Genomic DNA, 21,417 nt, shown 5'->3' on the forward strand with positions numbered 1-21,417 from the left:
TGCTGTCTTAAAAGAAATAACTTAATGAAGGAATCAACTGTCTGCCATTTTTCTGTGCAAGTAAATTCAGTTCCTGGACACCTTTTTACCCACCCCATAGACAACCTTTTAGCAGGCTTTGTAGCAAATACATCACAGCTCAAGAAAGCTTTCTGGCCTACACCATCAACCCCAATGGTGTTGACAAATGGCCCAGTTTTGGATATAACAACACTACAGAGGCATTAGGCTTGTCCATCACATTCAACCTGCAACTGATTTTTATATTCCACATTATTTATTTTCTACAGAGAGGTACACTAACACTTCAGGAAAGTCTAGTTGACTGCAGTCTACTACACTACTGATCTCCTTACTTTGCTTCAGCTCAAAGTAGCTTCTAGTCCAAGTAATTACTTTAATCTATTGCATTATCAGATTATTCTAATTCTATTCAGTTTAAATAAATACATAAAGTTTAAATAAACAGCTATATACACATTCATTTTCTTGTACATAACAGTTCAGATCTTAGTAGAAATCAAACAGCTGATCTACAAAATTCTTCTAGTTTGTGCTGTAAACTGCTACTTGCTTTCATACAATAATCTATATTAAGCTTCACATATTAAACACTTCACACTTTCATCTAGGTTCTTTTTCTAACAAAATTTAGCTAATGACTATATCCAGTTTGGCTTACTTGGTATCAAATGATCTAACAATACATACTGTGTTACTTAAATTTTTATAGACTTTCTATATTTCATCTTCCTGACATGCAACTACTTGGAGCTATGTGTTAGACAGGAATTGCTGTAACTAATGAAGTCACTTTTACCATCAGATTATGACCCTTTTTTCATGTTAATATTTCCATGAGAGAATCTTCTTTATCTGTTCCTCAAGTATTAACTTTGCCTAACAATTAATTGCTTTGATGCAATCACAGAACCTCCTGTGAACTGCCACACCTTCCTCAATGCAACAGGTTCTTACTCTTCTGATTTCTTAAGACTGGTGAAGTGCCACCAGCCCTTTCCTTCCCCATCCTTTTTCACCACCTTAAACTCGGAAATCAGCTACACCAGGATACACCTTAGCATCACGTGTTGCTTAAACACCGCTCTCTAAAGGATGAAGTCTTTGTAATAAAGATTGCTCTGAGTATTGGGGGTAAGATACAAAGCCTCTCTGAAGACACTGTTATATTCAAGTAGTATCAATTCTTTAGGAGTTAATTCATGTTGCTGCATAACAACATCATAATCCTTAGCAGCAAGAATTGCAAGGGTCTGTAGGAAGAAGGTTCAGCAACATTAACACTTTGTCCTGAACAACCTGCCTGTGAACTCGACACACAGCTCACTACACACTGATCCCTTAGTTTACCCTGGGTAACACTATGCCCATAATAATTAAAAGATATTCACAAGCCTCTCTTCATCCCCTAGGAAAGCAGCTTCTCCACAGAGAGAGGATAATCAGGAGATCCTCTCCGGCTTTCTGTGGCTCTAGTACAGAATCAATTTTAAGCCTACAAGCTACTGTGTCAACATTTAGTTAAACTTCATCAATTAGCCCTTTTAACAAAGGCCAAATCATTGAAAGCTTGAGTAAGTTATACTACACAAGTTTTGATGAGCTCAGCATCAGTGCATATTCCATCTCTAAGGAACTCTTACTTTTGAGCACACCCAGCAGTTACCCTGGTACAACTCTGTTATAGGAATTTGTAGCACCTGACTGCTTCCAAAGCAGTACAAGCTGAACACGTCATGTATACACAATTATTCTGAAGATTAAGTAAGTTTTCAATTCAAGTCTCACCAGCAAAGTGAACTTACCAGTCAACAAAAGTCAACAGCATAACAAAGGACAGGCAAATTTCAAGGAAGAGTTATTTTCCAGCTCAATTGTCTTACCAACTTTTTCAGCATGCCAATAATCCTCTTCAGGCTTCAACACACATTGTGTAACTACGATTCCAGCTTTCACCGCAATACTCAATTAAAATATTACATTTAAGCCAGGAACGCCACTGAGAAATAACATCTCTCTACTCTTACAGTGGCTAAGATTTCCCTCAAGAGGGTACTCAGACAAATACATAGTTACTTGTCTTTTGAGGAATTTTCCTATCTCAATAACTAAAACTTGAAAAAGTAGAAAGTGTATTACAATCCTTAAACACATCAATATGCAAATTCATTGCTCAGTCTTCCAAGGCATTTTTATTTGGAAGCAAGAAGAATTGGATGAGACCCCCAGACTTTCAGCCAGTACCATGTACCCTCCATCCTCCCCTGGCTGGTGAGAAATAATGTCTGGATAAGATCTTTAGCAGTTTGGTCATTGAACTACCAACAAGAAAGTCATGTTTCCAAAGGCCACAGTCCGCTGACTATTAGAAAAAAAGCCAGACAAAAAAATTCCGTCATCACAGACCTAAAGTACTACAAAGGGTTGTTTTTTTTTTCCATCAAATAAAGCCATTTACTTGCAGAAGAAATGGAACATGAGAAGCGTGCACCTGAGTCTGCTAAAAGTGTCTACAGCTTTGCTACTATTTCAGTCACTACAGGAAAGATGCAACAGGTGTAAAGAAAAAAAATTTTGTTTAAGGTATTTTGGCTACAGCTTTGCTAGGAAAAATTAACGTAGCAGTTCAAAAGAGGCAGCAGAGCTGAATCAGGATTCAACAGACTACAAGAAAACATCATCCAGCTTTGCGTTGTCCTAATATTACCAAAAAGAGGCATGCACTGTCTCTAGGTCAGCTATTTTTACTAGGTTCTTCCAGCAACCTTCTTGGTCTCACAAAAATCAGCTTCAGATTAGCTGGAACAAGACTCAGGCATTCATGACTTGCCCGCCCCAAACTAGTGTAGGCAACAGAACTTTCTCCTCCACCATTTCAAAACCTGGGTATTCTCCTCAAACATGAGCTCAACCAAGATCCTCATATCCTAGCTACACTGAAGTCTCAATTTTCACATGCAGCATCTTCGGTGTGTTTCAACCATATCCCAGATGTTCATACAGAAACTCAGGACTGAGATAAAGCTCCCTTTAAGTTTTTTGTGTTTCTACACATACAAATAGGCTGGGCTCTACGTACAGCAAGAAGGTTGTACCTCTGGTGAAGAAGAAGCTAAGCTTTCCCTTACACCCCCACAGCAAATTTTTATTCTGACTCCAGATCAAGTTACCTAGAGTAAAAACACTAATCCATTATGATCCTATATCAAGTCCTACTAGGGGAGAGCAATGTCAGTAACTTGTAATAGTAGAGATGTTAAGTTCCCCAAGCCTGTGTTTCCACAGAGAAAGAAGCCAACTTTCAAGTCACAGGCATTTTCACAGAAGTTTGTTTCTCCTGCTCTTTACAGATGCAATAACTGGCTGCAGAAATTATACAGCAATCCATTTAAAATAAATCCCTGAAAAATAACTAAGCTGGTATTTTTCTGGAAATAGTGATTTCTTCCTGGATTCACACCAAACAAAAACTCAATATGGAAGGCAACTTCAGAACAACCCATTTGTCCCAGTGAGCAGCACAAGCATCAAATTCCCCTCAATGAGAATTAAATGCTTTCAAAGTGTTCACATCTGACTGCATGTGCATGACAGCTCAGTCCTCCCAAAGCAGGCAAGTTCAGCTTGTGACCGTAGGCCACAAACTGCCTGTCAGGAGATTCCAGGCTGTTCCTTGCTCTCTTTTTGAAAAGGCTGAGAGCAAAGCATGGGCTGAATGGATTTTCCTCAAACGAGGAACAGCTCCTCTATTCACTGCTTGCCCAGTCTGCCTCTGGACTACCCCCATGCACTAACACACTAGTTCCTGCCCACAGCTCAAGAGAGAACAGGAGGCTGTCTGAAACCTAAGCCTTAAAATGCCCTTATAAGATAGCAAGCCAACACACACATAGGGAATCCACATCTGAGAAAGGGGGAGCAGTAAAAGAAAGTAAAAAAGGTAATACAAGTCCACCCCAGCAGAAAGGGGACCGCATAATAATAAGTTATATGGAACTACATAATGGTATTATAACCACAGCATTTTTAAAAAATTCTAGCAGAAAAACAAATCCAAGAGCCAGTGAAATAACTTCGACCTAGAAAATCTGTCTTCCCTTGGTGTCATGTGAACTGACTCCTTACTACTACAGACAGCAAGAACCAGAAGAAGTATTTCATAGCTCTAAAATTATTCATTTCTAAGAAACTTTTGTTAGACCCTAATGCACGAGCACACTCTGACAGTATTCACATCAGCTGAAGGTTTCTGTGAACAGGGGAGGACTGAGAGACCAGACACAGACCTTGGTCTTCACACGTGCTGCAATCCTCATTAGAGCAGCCTCTAGTATTTTACAAAAACAAAACTTCTCCATCACATCTACAAATGTGAATCAGATGACCATGAAAGACTTCCCATTTTATCACCATCCCACTTACAACAGAAACAGGTAAGAGGCTGAAGACCACCTTCTTTCGCTGTGCTCCAGGGCCCGCAGCGGCGAATGGCTTCAGCCATTTACAGCACCCGCGAGCGGCACCTGCCTCACCCTCCTCCCGCCGCTCCTTCCCGCCCGCCGGAGCCCCGCTGCTCCCGCAGAGCCCACGCGGGGCCTCCCCGGGCGCCGCCGGCCCGCGCCCGTGCCCGCCGGGAGCAGAGCGCTGCCAGAGCCCGGCCCCGGCCCGCAGCCCCGCGCTCCGGGAGACCGCCCGGCCCGGCCCCCGGCGCGGCCCGCGGGGACCCCCGCCCGCACCCACCGCTTCTTCGGGATGGAGCCGGAGGCCGGCCCGGCGGAGCCGTCCTGCGCCTTGCAGGGGCTCGGGGAGAGCGCTCCCCGCCCCGGCGCCCGCGGCGAGCCCCGCAGGTGCCCGGAGATGATGCGCAGCCGCCGCCGGGCGGAGGACGGGGAGCCGCCGCCGCCTCCCGCTGCCTCCCCGGCCGCGGCCGCCATCGCTTCCGTGTTGTGCCGCGACCGCCGCCGGGTGAGAGGGCGCGCGGGCGGAAGGCGCCGCCCGGCGCTCCCCGCGCGGGCCCCGCCGCACCGCCCGCCCCCCCGGCCGCGATGAGCCCCGCGCCGCTCGCTGCCCGGGCACGGCACGGCTCGGCACGGCCCGCGCGTCCTGCCGGAGCTCCTGCCGCGGCAGCGCTGGGCTCGGGGGGCAAACCGGAGACAGAGAGAGAGAAAGCGTTTATTAAAGATTTCCCGCCTCCGGTGCTGTAATTACAGCCCCTCTGGATCGCTGAACAAACTTGAGAGAACACAAAGGTGTCCTTTAGAGATGAGAATTGCCCAAGTTAATGATGAAATGCTAATTAATGACAATAGCATAGGCGGGTTACTTAAGAAATAGGTCGGTGAGGTGGCAGATAATCTACAGGTGTTGCAGATTTTATCACGGCTGTTGATAGGGCCACAAGGCCCCGGTGAGTGCAGGCTGCCGAGCCGGGTCTCTCTCTGCCTGTGCCGCCCGGCTGTCCTGGCACGGACGGTCCTGGTGCCTGGGGTCTGCTCCCCGCTCTGCCCGCGCCACGAAATGAGTGCTGAGCCTGACCGACTGCTGGCAATGCATCCCCTTCTCTAGCTGGGTTACCCAGCGTTGGGCCAATCCTGGCAAAAACTGACAATCCCGACCATATTTGGGACCTCTGGGAACATCTGGGATTCACTTTGTAGCATCACTTTGAAGACTGAGAGGAATTGGGATTTAAGGGAGATACAGATTTGATGCCGACCCCAGGTGCTTTCTGCTATGAATTTACCTCAATGCACCAGAATGCTTTGCATTTCCACTCAGGAAAGGATGTGAAAACTGGAAACATGTTCAAGTAGAACAGATGAGATTATTTTTTCCATCAGGGAATGCAAAAACACTTAACAAACCGAGGCCCATACAAAAGACTAAGGAAGATAGGTTATCAGTCTTCAAATATGTAAAAGACTGCTACAGAGTGAAAGGAAGCAATCAATCTGCCCTTCATGTCCCAGCTAGGTTGGTGAGAAGTAATGAGCTCAAACTGCAAGATATAAGTTCAGTATTAGCATTAGAGTACTTTCTAATGGCAGTGAAAATGAAAAACTGTTGTAGTCTGCCTAAGCAGAGAACGAAGTCACCTTCATTAGACAGCATTAAGAACGGACAACGTACATCTATCAGACATACCATTATAAGCAGTATTGCTCAGGGCAAGGTGATGGGCTAGATGACCTGCTCAGATTAATTCCAACTTTTCCTCTGTGTCATGAAGTATCTCACACTGTTGAAGCCTACTCAGTTGTCACACAGGACCTACTTTCATGATCAGCTTTTGCCACTAACTGGCACTGACCAGCTCTTTGGAAGTCCTGTAGTGGATTGCTGGGATCTATGTGACTGATACTAATCAACTATCAATGTTGATTTATTTGTTCATTTCTTCCTCAGACGTCTATTACCTATGTAAAATAAAATCCCATGAAAATTGATAAAGCTCTTACCCTCTTTCAAACCTCTTCTAGGGACCTCATGATACTTCAACATGGTACCTTTCCATTAAGTAAGCAATTGGCAGCAAGTTCTCCAGGGAGCAGGCTGCACTGCACAAGCAGTGAGACTTGGGCTCAGTTCCTTACCTCACATGCAATATTGGTGCTTCTTTGACTCAGCTCCCCACATATAAACCAGGGGTAACAGTATCTCCCTAAAGAGACTGGTCTGAAGATAAACACACTGTGGACTGTGTGACAACATAGAACCAACCCCAGTAATGCCTACTGATGAGAAGCAGTTCACAAAAGCCACCCAGGTGTTATTACTGATTGTTTTGCTTTTATTCTCACCATTGTTAATTGATTTTATGCCCTTTGTGTACTTTGTCTAGGAAATAGCTTGCAATTTTCCTGGGGCAGTGATTGCACTAGTTGCAATGGGATCTCAGCCTTAAGTTAGGTTTCTGGTATTAGTGCAACATAAACAGCTGTTGTGGCAGTTCAATAGTTTGGTTATGGAGTTAAATTTCCCCCCAGTGAATAATTTGTATACAGGTTTCTGGATTAACTCATGCATACCCACATTTAGCTGTCTGCTGCTGTGGAGGCAGTCTGTAGGGAACAAACACAGATCTTGACTGAACTTCCACTCCCATTGTTTACTGAAGTTCTGGGTATAGCTGGAGGGACTTTCAGTCACAGTTACCTAAAACTTTCCACACTGCTGAATGCTGCCAAACGGATACTAAATCCCCTGTAGTAGGTTTCACATTTTCCTAGAATGTTTCCTTGTATCCCAGTCACTTGTAAGGAACAATAGTGAGCCCATTGGTCATTCATTTGATCCTAATTGTTGAGCTTCACAGTAAAAAATTGACCTCAACTAGAATCTGATAAATAATATTTGTCATCACCTCACAACTTATTTCTCAAAAAAGTTCCAAATTAGTTTTAAAGTATGTGTGTGAATGAAGATTTAACTGGGTATGCTAGAGACATAGGGGTATGATTTGGAAACTGTTGAGAGCCTTGTCTTTTGCAAAGCAGAGGAATACCTAAGTCACGCTTCATTTTTGTGCAACAGGAGTCTTTTCTTACAGTAAGAATGCTAAGCTCCTACCCGTGCTCTGCATGCAATCTCTGCTTCCCTTGGAAGGATGGCAATCTTCATAAAAAGCAGCAGTCACATAATGTGCTATCAGATTGTGAGGTCACTGCTTCTCATTTGCTGAAGTGAACCACTGGCATGTTTTCAAAAACTATATCTAATTTAACCATATAATTCATTCTGGTAAGTAGTAGTGCTGAGAAGAAAACTTAGGGAACAGGATTTTGAAAGTAATATGTTGTGACACGGAAGAAAACTTATATCAGTAAAAATACCAGCAGATCTACAGTGCAGTAGTTGGAAGTATTCTAATTGTTGTTGAGCCAAAGCAGCAGCCTTTGCCATTCCATGAGCTGTCCTGCCCACAAAACCAAGTGCATCTGTAAGCATAAGTGAGATGCCAGCTCAGTGTGAAACCTCATGTCAACAAAGGCCTGCATTTCCAGAATTCTGCACATGGGCATTTTCAGGAAACACAATTTTAAAGCCAGTTTACAGTGTAATACAAAATAAAGTTGCTAAAGTACTGTAAGCTTTCAGAGTGGTCTTCAAAACAAGGTGTCTCAGAGTTCCATTACAGAGTGGTCCCATGGGAGACCACAGAGGGAGCATGTTCTCAGGACAAACACTGCACTCCTAGGCAACCTGCACACAGGCTGTGCAAAGAAAAGACTCTTCTGCTAAATCTTCTTGCCTAGAGTGGAGTCCTGCAACAGGTTGTAGCGAATCACCGAATGTAGCATGAGAGCTCCTGAGATGCAGGTATCAGATGCAGAAAATTAATTGATAGCAAGTAGCAACTATACAAACACCTGAGAGAAAGTACAGTGTTCAACCTAAACTGTGGTAAGAATTTTGAAACATTTCAAAGAAGTTTTATAGAAGCATGAGAAAGTTCCCAGTCCTGGCAGGAAATGCAGTGCTGTAGTACATGTCTGTGCTATTCCTATACTGACTAAATAGCAGAAAAAGTTGTGGGATTCTTTTTGTTTATTTTTCCTTTTAAAATTACACAGCTTTGAGCTACAATTCTTAATTCACCTCACTGCTTCTGAAGGCAACAGAAGAACATTATCATAATACTAGGCTTTGAGAAAATAGATATAAAGAAGCTTTTGCTTTCTAGATAAATGAAAAAGTAGAAACTAATTTTTTCAAGACTCTTCATTTCTTGGTTTGAAAGGCTGCTTGAAAGGTTTAAACAGAAGGAAACACCTATTGAATAAGGCGTGTTCCAGGTGTTCTTGCTCTCTCCAGTTCAGCCACTATTAAGATGTGATTGACACAAATGTATTAGAACACCTTTTTGTTCTGTACCCCTGTACAAAATGACACCGCCTACAGAAGAGGTGGGGTTTTGCCTGCTCTAGGTTTAGGATGGGTGTGGGACATCCACAGCTGAATCATGGACTCAGAAGAAGCTGTTGAGGCAATAAAAGGGGGAAAAAGGCATAAGCCTTTGAGATAACCTCTGGATTAGTCCTTTTTTCACCAGAGGGGGAAAAAACAACAAAACAAGCCTACACACACATTCACGAACATGTCATTCAACACCAAGTAATTCATGCTCTGGGAGGAGTTTGTTGATATGGAATGGCCCAAGAAGTTTCCTTAAAGTAGCCAATTTCTCTAACATCTACTTAGGCATTGTGTCACTTCTACAATGTCAGCAGAATCCCTGGGAAAAGGCACTGCATTCATCCCTCAGTCCATCCATGCACTACCAGCTCACAGCACTATGAGCTCAGCTTGGCAGCCTTGGTGCCACAGAAGAAAGGCCCAGGTCTCAGAGCTCAGAGGTACAAAGCAGCCTGCAGGGCCTCAAGCCATTGGCAAGGATCAGCCTGGATTTGAAAGATTACACAAGGATAGGAGTGATAATAGGGAAAAAAATATAAGAGAGAGCATTTGCCATGAATGAAACCTCTAATTTTGGTATCTCCAAACAGAAACTGACCTTTTTTATACAGAAAAGGTTAGTGGGCAGTATGTTCTGTCTTTAAACATACAAGAAATGCAGATGTTTTTGTACATGGTGGTCAACTCTCTCCTAATAAAGAGAGAAAGTGTAAAAGGAGCTTAACTATTTCAGCTTTCAGTCAACAAGATGATCTGAAATCTTAGAAATGCCAGAACTTAAAAGTAAATATGTATCTGAACAAGAGATGTTCACTGAGAATCAAACTTGTTTGATTCCATTTCTTGTCTGTGGTATATTTAAAAGTGTATCTAGACTCCTGAGTGAAACAGCTGTAACTCCACTAAGCCTTCCCCTGGTGCTCCAAAGCAGAGTTATCAGTGATATACTTTTACTATTGTTGTACTTAATAAGTCCAGACCTGAATTTTCTGTATACCAGTTTTGCATGGAAGAAAAATACCTTCTAAATTGTTTGTTATATGCACAGATAAGTTTGTGCATCCCTCTGTTCAAAGCTGACAAAGCTTTTTTCCTCAGCAAACAGAATGAGATGCTCTGTTTCTTCTGATTACTTCTGGTAGTCAAACGAGTTGTGCTCTGTCACTGGTAGCAATAGTGGCAGGTGTGTTTATCAATATATATACTTTGCAGGTGCACAGTGAACTCATTTCACCTTCTTCATTTTACTGGAATGACAGTCCTGCTGCATCTAAAAAACTAAGGGAAGAGAGAGAAGCTTCAGAGAAAACTGCATAGAGATATATAACCCTGCCAGTTTCAACTCTTCCACAGTGTATGTCAAAAGCTTGTCAAGAGAAAAATCTTTCAGATTTACTTTTTGAGGCAATTCTGTAAAACCAAACCAAACCATGGATGTCCTCTCATGGCTTGGTCAGTGAAGTTAAGCATAATTTGACATTTACAGACAGCTAGCATACAAGGTCCATATCCCAAAGGAGCTCAAGTGCACACTCCTTTTTTACTGCCCCAAGACTTTTCCCACTTCCCCTTTTTTAAGAGAGCTGTCAGTTAAAGTGAAATGTAACTGCCCAGCATGACAAGGGAGCTTCTGTAGAAACTATTTGCATCTACACTCTCCTGCCTGTTGCAATTCCAGTTCACCTGCATTTTGTCTTGATGACATTATCTCATGACTATTCTCAGTTCTCCATACTGTAAAATACATTATATTACAGCACTCTGCTGAAATATCCAGTCTAACAATATAGTTATTGGACTACATTAATTAATATCCAATCTAATAATGTAGTTTGATGCACTACATGTGTTACATTAAAATTCTCCCAATCTCCTGCAATTTCTCAGAATTTAGAGGAGAAAGAAGAAATTACATAATAATGACATTTGCTTAATTCTGTACTTATCTTATTCATGTCTCTAGAAGTATTGGTTCTAATAACTGTTGTTACTCCTAAGGGTGTATAACATATAAACTGTATTGTGAAAGAAACTGTTGCTTGTGTTTTACTTAGAAGCTCAATCCTTTTATATACTTTTGAGAAGATTTTAAGTATGACAAGAGCTCTACAATTTCTGGGTGAGAACAGCTTCTCAGGAGGAGGCTAAATACAAGGGTATGTAGAGGGCTAATTGTGCTTGAATGCAGTTTAAGTCAGTTGAATTTTTACTCGCTTAATTAAAATAAGAAAAAGGTGTTAATAAAAAGCCTAGTGTATTTGTACTGTTCTTGACTGAATCTTTTACAGAGTTCTTTCCAGCTGAACAGGGACATTTATCAGATGACTTGGCAGAAAAGTTTGACATATTTCAGTTAAAACTCTAACACTTGACTGTTGTAGCTGACTCACAAAAACCCTTTCCTGGATCAGATAGCCAGGCAACTTAAGAAACAAATCAGCTATTGCAAATTCTTGGAGTTTAAAGAGAAGGAACATTTTCTTCTAGTGATTATTACATTTTAAGACAATTCCCCATGTATGCTCTGGGGAAAACCAAGGTATGCAACATCAGACACACAATTGAGCAATGTAATTGTGTAAACACAATGTTTGAGACAGGCAGAGTGTTTGAACAGACTGTGCAAGAACTGTTCCCAAAAGAAAGCTGACAAATAATTAAGTGACTCTTTATAATGAACAAAACCCACCTTACGTGTTTGATTCTACTTCTAGGGTTCCCTTCGTATAGTGCCATTGGTTTGGTCACTTTTCATGTGGAACAGTGTCTTTTCCCTTCCTTAAAACAATAGGTTTTCATGATCTTGAGGGAACTAGATGTCAGAAAATAATAAAACATCTACATCTTAGATTAAGCCTTTCTCAATAATTCTCATATCATATCATATCAATCATATCATATATTATTTGATAGTTATCTCCCCCACAATAGTAAAATTGTCCTGTAAAGGTAGCTACTAATGGAAAGTCAAGATTATATAGCTAAAAAGAGGAAATTATATTAAACATCTGAATTTCCAGATGCTTTGTGAAAATGGAAGGCAGTTTACAATGAAGGCATCTGTATTTTTTCTGATATGTGCAGGCACCCATATCCTTTTCATAAATCAGATGCACAGTCTTCTAACAAACAGCTAAGAGTGGAGACTATCACTGTCATTTAAGGTCTGATGGGGAAATGGGTTAGGCTGACTCCTGATGTTCTGCAGATTTGCAGTTTATGCACTAAACTACTTTTAGATATGCTTATCCAAATAGCCACTTTCTCCTGTCCCATGAACTTGTATCCTTTTTCAGCCTTGAGTGCTATTCATTTCCTTCTTAGTCTGTTCCCTCAAATTTTCCTGTGATTCCTTCTAATTTGGCTCAAATTCCCTGTGGACTCCCAAAACAGAGGTGCTCTCCCTGTATGTACTGAAGAAATGTAGGAGAGTAATACAATCCATTTTGAGACACATGCCTGAGAATGAAGACATTCAGGAATACATGCACAGCTAATGAGAACAGATTAGATGAGAGTCATGCAGAGTGTGGACAAGCACACCTGGTGCTCTTAGGCATTTAATGGTCCCTTCATGTGCTGTGCCAAGAGGGAATTGAGCACCCTAAGCAATTACATGGCAAGATAATGGAGGCAAACTGAACATCTAGAAATGGCTTTTTTTGAGCTTGCCACAGAAAGCTTTGGCAGGAGACTGCCAATGTCATGAACATAGGATGTTCTGTTTCCTTGTACCATGTTTCTTTTGTACCTCTCCTGTTACTCAAGGAATGGAGAAATGGGAAGGAGGAATTGCAGTCAGTGAAAGAGGAACCAGAGTCACAGAGCTGTGAACAGGGAATCCAAAAACAGGCTAGTGAGCCCCGTCCACCATGTGGTGTTGCACTGGTGGTCAACCACAGTAGAAAAGTAATGATTTAATGGTTTACAGCTAAATTGTCATTATGCCAGTACTAGACCATTTGCATTTTGTCTGGGGCAGAAGCATGCAGCTTCCATAACTTACTCTCCTTTTTCCTGGAACTGGATCTAAGTTGTTCAGTTCTGCCCCTTCAGAGCTCAAAAAAACACAAAAGGAGGAGACAGACTGAATTCTGAATAATAAGATCAGGTAGTAAATCAAAGGAGTTTGAACAAATGTAGCTAATTTTGTCATTATGTGAAACAAAACAAATGTTGATTCAACTCTAGTTTAGGCTGGGGCAGTTCAAGGCAGCTGAACAGAATATCTGAATGAGTAAAAGCAACATTTCTGCTCAAATGCAAATCTGTTGCTGTTTTGAAAATACAGTTTTAACATCAGAATACTGATGAAAAGGGTTGATTTTCAGGGTTTTTCAAATTACAGCACAGTATATTAAGAGAAATGAGTGGCAATTTATCTGAATATGCAAGGCCATAAACTGGAGCAGTTCAGCAGCTGCTCCACAGGCAGCTAAACTGTCTTTGTGATGAGAGAGAGACCCTCATGGAGAAAAGTGGACACTCATGGGTAGGAACCACTAAAAAGCATCATTACCAATAAGTAAGCAAGCACTGCTAAAAAAGACAGAACAGTGAGAGCTACCAATGGGCAGCCTGGCCGTCTGTCTCCCTTTCCTTTTAGAAATATTGGTTATTTGTTGATTTTAACTTTTTAAAATGTTCTTTCCTTCCTGATGATGATGTGATTTGAACTAACCTGCATATTTGATTTGTGCCTTGTAGAAGTTTAATTAAGTATATACAATTAATGACTGGCATCAGCTTATCCTGTGGAACTGGCAGCAGCAGGACACCTTAAATGCTCCTGCTGCTGCTGCCTTGCCAGACCTGAGGACTCCAGTCTCGGGCACTGTCAAGCCAGTGCTGTTCTCCAGTGCTTTGTTTCAACAGAGAAATGTGGCACATACAGGGGACAACAAAGGCAGCTCCGTTTTTGAAGAACACAAAATAGATTAAGCTGGTCTCAGCTGAAAAGGATGCCATCAATTTAGACAGCAGCCTGCTCTTTCAGCTGAAAACACGGGAAATGGAGCAGCACAAATGGGTGAACTGCTTGATTCTCCAAAATATTTGTGAGATAATTAATCTCTGCTGCTTGCTTTGTTTGATAGGAGACCAGCTTACTGCTCCATTACATGCAGTGATGTCGCTGAAGAAGGTAGGCATTTCCAAATGAGAGAAAAACAGAATTTATTTTCTCTTTAACACAACATTCTTTGTGTGTTGAGAAGTGAAAAAACAAGCTGTCCTTGTGTTCATGGCTCCTCAGCGCTGCAGGACTGGAAGTTTAGGGGCAAAGGAACAGTTGTAAAACAGAAAGTAGGGGCAAAGAAAGCAGTGCCAGACTTTGAGGGAGAAAGTACTACTGTAAATATACCTAATGGCTAGGCATAAAAAGAGGTACTAAGTGATTCCTCATGCCCTTGTGAGCTGAAAGCAGCTTGGTGAGAAACCTCAGGGCAATCATTCCCAAGCTTGCTGGAACATCAGGACTCTGGAATAATAGTGTTGGCTCCCAAGCTAGAGCACTCCCTCCTGGCCTATGGATGCACTAGTTTTAAGAGGGCAGTTAAGGAAAATAGTACAACCTTGTGCCTGAAGAGAGAATAAAACCATGATAATAAATTCAAGAGAGGGAGAGTTAGAAAATGAAGACATTTATCAGAACAATTATCTTGCTGTGACAATGGTAGCACTTGCTTGGACATCTTGGTACAAAGCAAATACTCTTGGGCCAAGAGCATTAAAACTGCCTTACTCCAATTAAAATAGCAAGTTTCATCTGGAATTGAGAGTGTGACTCCTGGTACACAGGAAAGCAAGACAGAGCTAAAGTGACTGTTCTTGAGTCCCTAATTTGAGCTTTTCTTCTGTTTGAATTTCTCCTTTAATGGCTAGAAATAATTTCTGTCTTATGCCTCCAGTAAGATGTTTAAATTCCTCATTCAGTGCTCAGTACATCATTCAAATTCTCCAACTCTCAGAGCAGAAAGCACTGCTTTTGAATCTTCAGGGGCTTTTACCAAAAGCTTTTTAGCAATTAGTTTGTAATCAACTGAATTGTGTGTTTATATATCAGCAAAGTATCTTCTTAACACTTTTGATATAGTATCTAAATACATTTTACTGTAGCTTCTAAGCAGTTTCTAAAAGCCATTAAAAATTAAAAAGGAAGAATTATTTGCCTCAGATTTATTTTCCGGGTGATCCTGTGTATCCTAGTACTGCCAAGTGTTCCTGCCTTCCATAGCTCTTATTTGACTTGTATGGCATTGTTGGCTGTGTTGAAACAGGCAAACTTGATCCTTATGCCTTGTCAATCTTACTTGAGATTTGAGTCACTTATGTTTTGAGTGGGTTTAAAGAAAATACTTGCAAGTTTGGGGTTTTTTCCCCCAGTCAACTCTTGATTTCTCACTCTATCTTACCTTGTACGTTGCTTCCAGGACTTTTCAGAATGTACCAAGTGTTGGAATGAGACTCCAGAGCCAGCTGCACAAGCATCCCTCAGACTTCTGGAGTGCTGGCCTGTAATGAGCTGATTTTAATCAGTGCCTCTGTGGTGAGTTACATCCTCAGCCCTGCAAATCCCTGCAGCAGGTCCCAGCAGAGGGCCACCAGTGGGTCCTGGAGTCCCCAGCATCCACAGACATCCCCATCTCACAACCTGAAACACAGAGGCTGAAGCTGGACCCTGGGACCTGGTGACATCTTTTCATTTGACCTACCACATTTGGGGACAACAATTATCTTACACAGACACCATCTCTGTGTGAAAGCACTTGAGATTCCATGATACAGAGTTCTGATCTAAGGAGATCTGGAAAGTTGAGCAGGGTGTATTAACAAAGCATTTTCTGATCTGTCACAGCCTAAATGTGTCACTGGCAAAGGACTGGGATGTGCTGTTTGTGACCTTTGCTTCCATATCCACCAAAGCCCAGCCTTCCTTTTACCCGGCAGATGGCCAGCTGCTCTTGCTAACAGAAATAAACCTAGGCACAGGCTTCCTCACTAATGTTTATAGCCCTGCAGATGGACACTTTAAAGGAAAGGAAGCTTTGTTAAAACATAAAACAAAAACCTATGAAACTTTAAATTCAAGACCTGTTATTTTGTGCTCAGTTCCTTTTTCTTCAGACAAGTATGTTTGAGTAATAAAGTACCTGCACAGCCTCTGGGAAATGTAGTGTGTGCTCTAGGGATGTGGGGTAGTTTGCTTCTATCAGGAGAGCCGAGACTGCAATTACAGACATGATAGGCTTTGTACCCCTGGAAAAGCTTAGAAATATTAAGCTTAATTACAGGATAAAATATAAGTAAAGGCTTTGAAGTTTTGTTCAGTGCAGCTCTATCTGCCTTTCCCTGATGCTGTTCTTTCTCTGAGTGTTCTTTGATCTTTAAAGGACACTGTTGGTTTAGCTGGACCCAGCTGCACACAGTGTTTGCAATTTTGCCTAATGCTTGTGGCTTTGGGTGGTCAGAGAGCACTCTGAGATGGGAATGTGAAAATCTAAACTTGAGCTAGTATTTTCTCCAAAGTTCACATTTAGGATTCCACCAGCAGCTTACTCATGGTACTGCAGCATGCAGTAACTCATCCAGAGGGGGTAGGTTCAATTCACATATTTAGAATTATCCCTAATATTTTGTCTCCCACCATCCACTTCTGCTGGTAGGTAGTACCAAAATAGGCCAGCTGATGGACAGGCATGTTCTACAATCAGTGAAAGTCTGACAGTGACAAAATGAACCAGCTAATGGGAAAGCAAACTGGAAATGGAAACAACAAACTTGCATCCATTGCTAGGACATTATACAGTCTAACCCAGTATGGCAGCTGCTGGCAGACACTCAAAAGCTGGAGCATGGCGTGCTTGAGAGGCTTGGACTGACCAGTCACAGGCTGTGTCAGCCAACATCTCCAGGAACTGAGGACACAAAAGACATCAGTTCTCCTCCCAGACCTGCTCTGTTTGCAGTAGTTTTCCCTCTTCTGCTTTTCCCGTAACTATTACAGCCAGTGCTATTCAGTCACCAGGGAGGTAAATTCACACCACATCAAAGGTTACAGTAGAATAAAACAGTTTCCTGCTTAATTTTATGTAACTTCAAGCAGTATTGGAGTTACTGTTTTATCATTCCTCATATGTAGCCAATTAGCTTTTTCTATCTGAAAATCTCTTGGATAATAACACAGCAAAGGATATAAAGTAAGGAAGTATGACTCTCCACTGGAAAACGAAGAAAACTGGCAGGAATCTTATGGGCAGATAAAGTAAATAAAATAGCATTAACAATCTTAGCAAAGCATTCCAGATTTTGAAATTGCAAAGCCCTTTTCAATAAGCTTTTATGTTACTTAAACACTGTGTTGTGCAAACAGTTTTAATGTTCTCCTGTTACTGAGCAGGAGGTTATGCAACCAGGCCGCAAGACACACGTTGCTTTTTGAAGACAAGTTCATAAAGCAGTAAGGTATTATAAAAGTATTGTTACAGAAGCAAAAGCTCTTTCAAGTCATTGTAACTGCTCATGTCACAAGAAAGGGAGGTTCTTTAAACTCTGTGTCATTGTATATTATGCATGTAAGGTATAAAAAATGACCTTGGGAGACAGAAGCCCTGCCTGCTTCAGACAACAATGGGTGCCTCAAAGTGTTTGCCTTTCAGAGGTGGCAAATAATACTCTAAGTTCACGTACACAAATGTGTGTACACACTTGGCTAAGAAATTCCCAACAGGTGGAAAGAAAAAAAATTGGCATGGAAAACCACTAACTGAGGCAAATGTCCAAGCAGGTAAGGCCGAGAGTACTTCTGTCCCCTGCTAATGTTCTCTACCCTTTTACCTTGGCATCTATTACCTTGATAGGCTTTCACTATTTTCTGCCCTGCCCCAGGTGTCTCTAAGTTTAGTATTTGATTTTGCACCTTTTTTCCTATCTTGTTCCCTATGCTCGTTTCAGGCAACAATAACTGCGCAGAGTCAATCTTTGGGGTTTTATAGAGCCGTTGTTGAAAACTGTTTGAGACTGCTCCTACACATCTGCAACAATAAACAACAGAAGACAGAAGCTAAAATTAATAAAAACGTAACAAAAAGGCAGAGCTAAATGTTATATTCAGTGAAAGCAATTGGAAGTATGATTGTATGAAAAGGCTTCTTTGATTAGCATGTTATGAAGGAATTATCATTTTTAGAGAAAAAGCATGGAGTACTTATTTCATCCACTAAAATGTCTTAGTTTTGAATAAACACTGTGGGGCAGAAATTCACTTTCTTCATTTTGTAAGTACATGTCTCTTTAGGTCCTCTTGCAACCAGGTGCCCAGTCCTGTGGTGAGCACTGGAGCAGACTCAGTGATGATCCAGTTGTGTTTGGACCATGGTTGCTCCAAAGGGAGAGATTCCAGCTAAAAATACATGTCTTCACTCTTTTCTATCATACCCCTTTGGCAGAAGAGAAGCATTTGGCATAGAACTGCTCTGGGAACCCCACACCAGCTCAGAGGTTGCCTTGCAACAGAGCCACACCTTGGAGTCCGTATTGGACCTTATTGGTGGAAAAGAGAGTGGCTTGGCTGTAGCAGAATTTTCTCTGTAGCCTTTTTTTTTTCCCATTGGGTTACCCACAAATCACTAATTAAAAGGAATAGATCCTTAGAACAGATAGATTTAGAATTATCAATCAGACTTGCTATTTTAATGGCGATTTTATATTTTACAAGAAAGAGAAGGAAGTTGCAGTAAAGATCCCTTGGTAACCTTGCTGATTCCACTCATATAGCTATCTCCTATTTTGTGAAAAGCTCTACGTATGTTGTGCATTTTTATATTACCTAGAATTTCAGGACACAAGATGGCAGTGTACATATTAGTGATTCAGGCTTGGAAATGGTCCTGCTATTCAAACGAAGCATATAACATTTTATTTAAGCCTATATTAATCTGATAATGGAATTGTGGTATTAGAAATAAACCTAAAAGCATTTGTCAACAGCAAAAACAAATGCAATTTGCCAATAAATCAGTATTGCATGAACAAGTGTTAGGTAAAGCTTAATTCAGGATTTTATTGTACACAACAACACTCTGGAGACATTAAAAGCCTCTTATGGAACTCCTCAATTGCAATAACAAGAGGGTATCCCTTTATGAAGGAATGGAAGCTGGCTCAGTCATAAGAGCTTCTGAGCAAAATTGGCTGCTGGGGAAAAGCACATAAGAGAGCTGGCAGCCTGAAATATGTGCAGAGCTCAGGGCTCTCAGAGGAGTAGTGCAGACCACTGAAGTGGAACAGGCTGAACAGTATCTAAAATTGAACAGGTGCCTTTCTGTGAAAAAACGAACAAAGCAGACAACTGTTTGGCATGACAACTGAGAGAAAAAACATTTTCACTGAGAGGCATCAAATTAGGGGATAGGTCTCTGGCTGAGGAGAAAATTGCTTCAAGAGCTACAAGGAGTTGGACCTTTCCATGTGTAACTTCAGAGGAAGTTCATTCAGAGCCTCTCTGGGCACCAGTGGGTAAAGAGAACTGCAGTAATGATCAAGGCCACTACCCAGAAACCTCCTTGGTTGGGTTGAGTTGAATACTGGAATTAGTAGGTGTAGCTAAAAAGTTGTTTTGGACGCCTTTCCTATCATTTGGTTATGCAAACATGGCCTTGCTACAAAATAAAAAGAGCTCTTGGAAAACAGTAATATTTCAGAGTATAAAATAATCCTCAAAGTCATCCTCAAAGAAATCCCTGTGGGATTTCTTATGCTGACAAAATTCTAGGCACTCCTCCTTTCTCCTGGGGAATGCTAGGTGACTTTGCCTCCCTGTACCTAAACTTGTGGCCCTAATGGGCAAGTCAGAATGACCCAGGAGATGCAAACTCAACACCAAGGTTCATTATTTCTGGATACAGATCTTAATTTGACATAGTTATCAGGAATTAGATAATGAAAAAATATATACTTCTCTCAGACAATTGTGATACAACTATTTTCTGGTTTTCTCTCCAGAATGGGAATATTTGTTTTCCTCTGTTGTACTGCACCATGGAAATCCTCCCAGTGTGAGTGGAGATGGTACTGAGTACTGAGTTTGACCAGTGTTTTTGACAGAAAGTGGAATTGAGGGAATCCTGGTCCCTGAGTCTACTTTTCTTGTGGTCATTATCTAGGTGTAATACCCCCAGATAATGACCCCTAGATGTTCCCAACCCCTCAATCACAGCAGCTCCAATGAAAAGTTGTCAGATTTTTCATGGTGGTCCACTCCTTTTGTTACAATTGGCCGATTGCTGCTTGTTATGGCCTTATGTTCCCACGCATAAATCACTGGGTTAATACCAGGACTTCTTCTCCCTCTCCCTTTCTGGTTTGCATAAGATTGAATTTGGCATTGATTCAAATCAAATAATTCAAATGCCTGGTATTTTAACTACGGCTGGGTGTGGATTCATGACTAAAATAAAGTGTATTACCTAGCAGTTTCAGTCATTTGGTCTATTTGTCACAGTAGATTACAGAAAGTGTGGCATGCACAGAATTATGCATGCACTTTTCAACCATCTAAAATGGAGGATAAATTGAACATGTCAGGGTTCTAGGAGAGTAATTTATATTGAGTACAAGCTGGGAAGGGACTAGAGCCAAAACTTCAGATCTAAATTACTTGAGTTCCAGGGAAATTTTAATCCAAATAAAAACTTCAGAGCTGTTGATTATATAATTAACTGAACCAACAAGAGACCAGATCTCAGCACTCACTCCCAAGCTAAAGAATTTACACCAATATTGAAGTTTTGTGGTTAAGTCCACAGATGCTTAATACTGACTGTGATCACTGTATGGAGTTACTGCCAACTGTCTGTTGTAACCACCCCACATGTCCCTTTTGGCTTTGCATATATCCCTATTCTTCATAAATTAACTTTTCCAGCTCAATAATAGTTCCTCATTGAGAGTGTGTTATGAGGATTCACAAACTCATATTTTTTCATGCATGGAACTTGGCCTCATTGTCTTATTTTCATTGCAGGTGCCACCAATAATGTCTCAGGACTGAGAGGAAAAAGGAAAACACTGTTTTTTCATGCTGCTTCTGCATGATCTTCCCTACAGTCTGTCTCACCTTCTTTTGCCTCTAGTCAAAACCCAACTATTCTTATCATGGCAGTCGTGAGCCCACGTAGACATTCAGTGAAATTCTGTCTTTAGGTAAAACAGTTCTTACTTTTCTATTCAGAATCATTCCTAATCAAACCCTCTTTTGCTAGGTATAACCAATTTCCTCCAAATCAAACATAATCAACCCTTTTCCTGTGATAAGATGTAGCTGTAATAGCCCACCCCAAGATTAAGTCCTCCCTCCCCAGTATTTTACAAAAGCACCTCTTTGACCTGACCCAACACAAATCAAAACTAATGTCTTTCCCATGGTCCAAAACAACTTCTCCCCAAAATAAACTCTCCTCTTGACATTAAAAGGAAATGACC

General features: G+C 41.4%; 1 protein-coding gene across 2 annotated transcripts in view; it reads right to left on the minus strand.

Annotated features, from left to right (window-relative positions):
• The window catches only part of AGPS (alkylglycerone phosphate synthase), a 50,051-nt gene extending 45,096 nt beyond the window's left edge, over window positions 1-4,955 (minus strand). For both annotated transcript variants that reach the window (XM_064718345.1, XM_064718344.1), the window contains exon 1: window positions 4,762-4,955. In XM_064718345.1, coding sequence (XP_064574415.1) covers window positions 4,762-4,955 — 194 coding nt within the window. The remainder of the gene's footprint in view (window positions 1-4,761) is intronic.
• Between the last annotated feature and the right edge of the window lie 16,462 nt (window positions 4,956-21,417).

The sequence above is a fragment of the Zonotrichia leucophrys genome, chromosome 7 (genome assembly GCF_028769735.1).
Source record: "Zonotrichia leucophrys gambelii isolate GWCS_2022_RI chromosome 7, RI_Zleu_2.0, whole genome shotgun sequence".
Taxonomy (NCBI): domain Eukaryota; kingdom Metazoa; phylum Chordata; class Aves; order Passeriformes; family Passerellidae; genus Zonotrichia; species Zonotrichia leucophrys.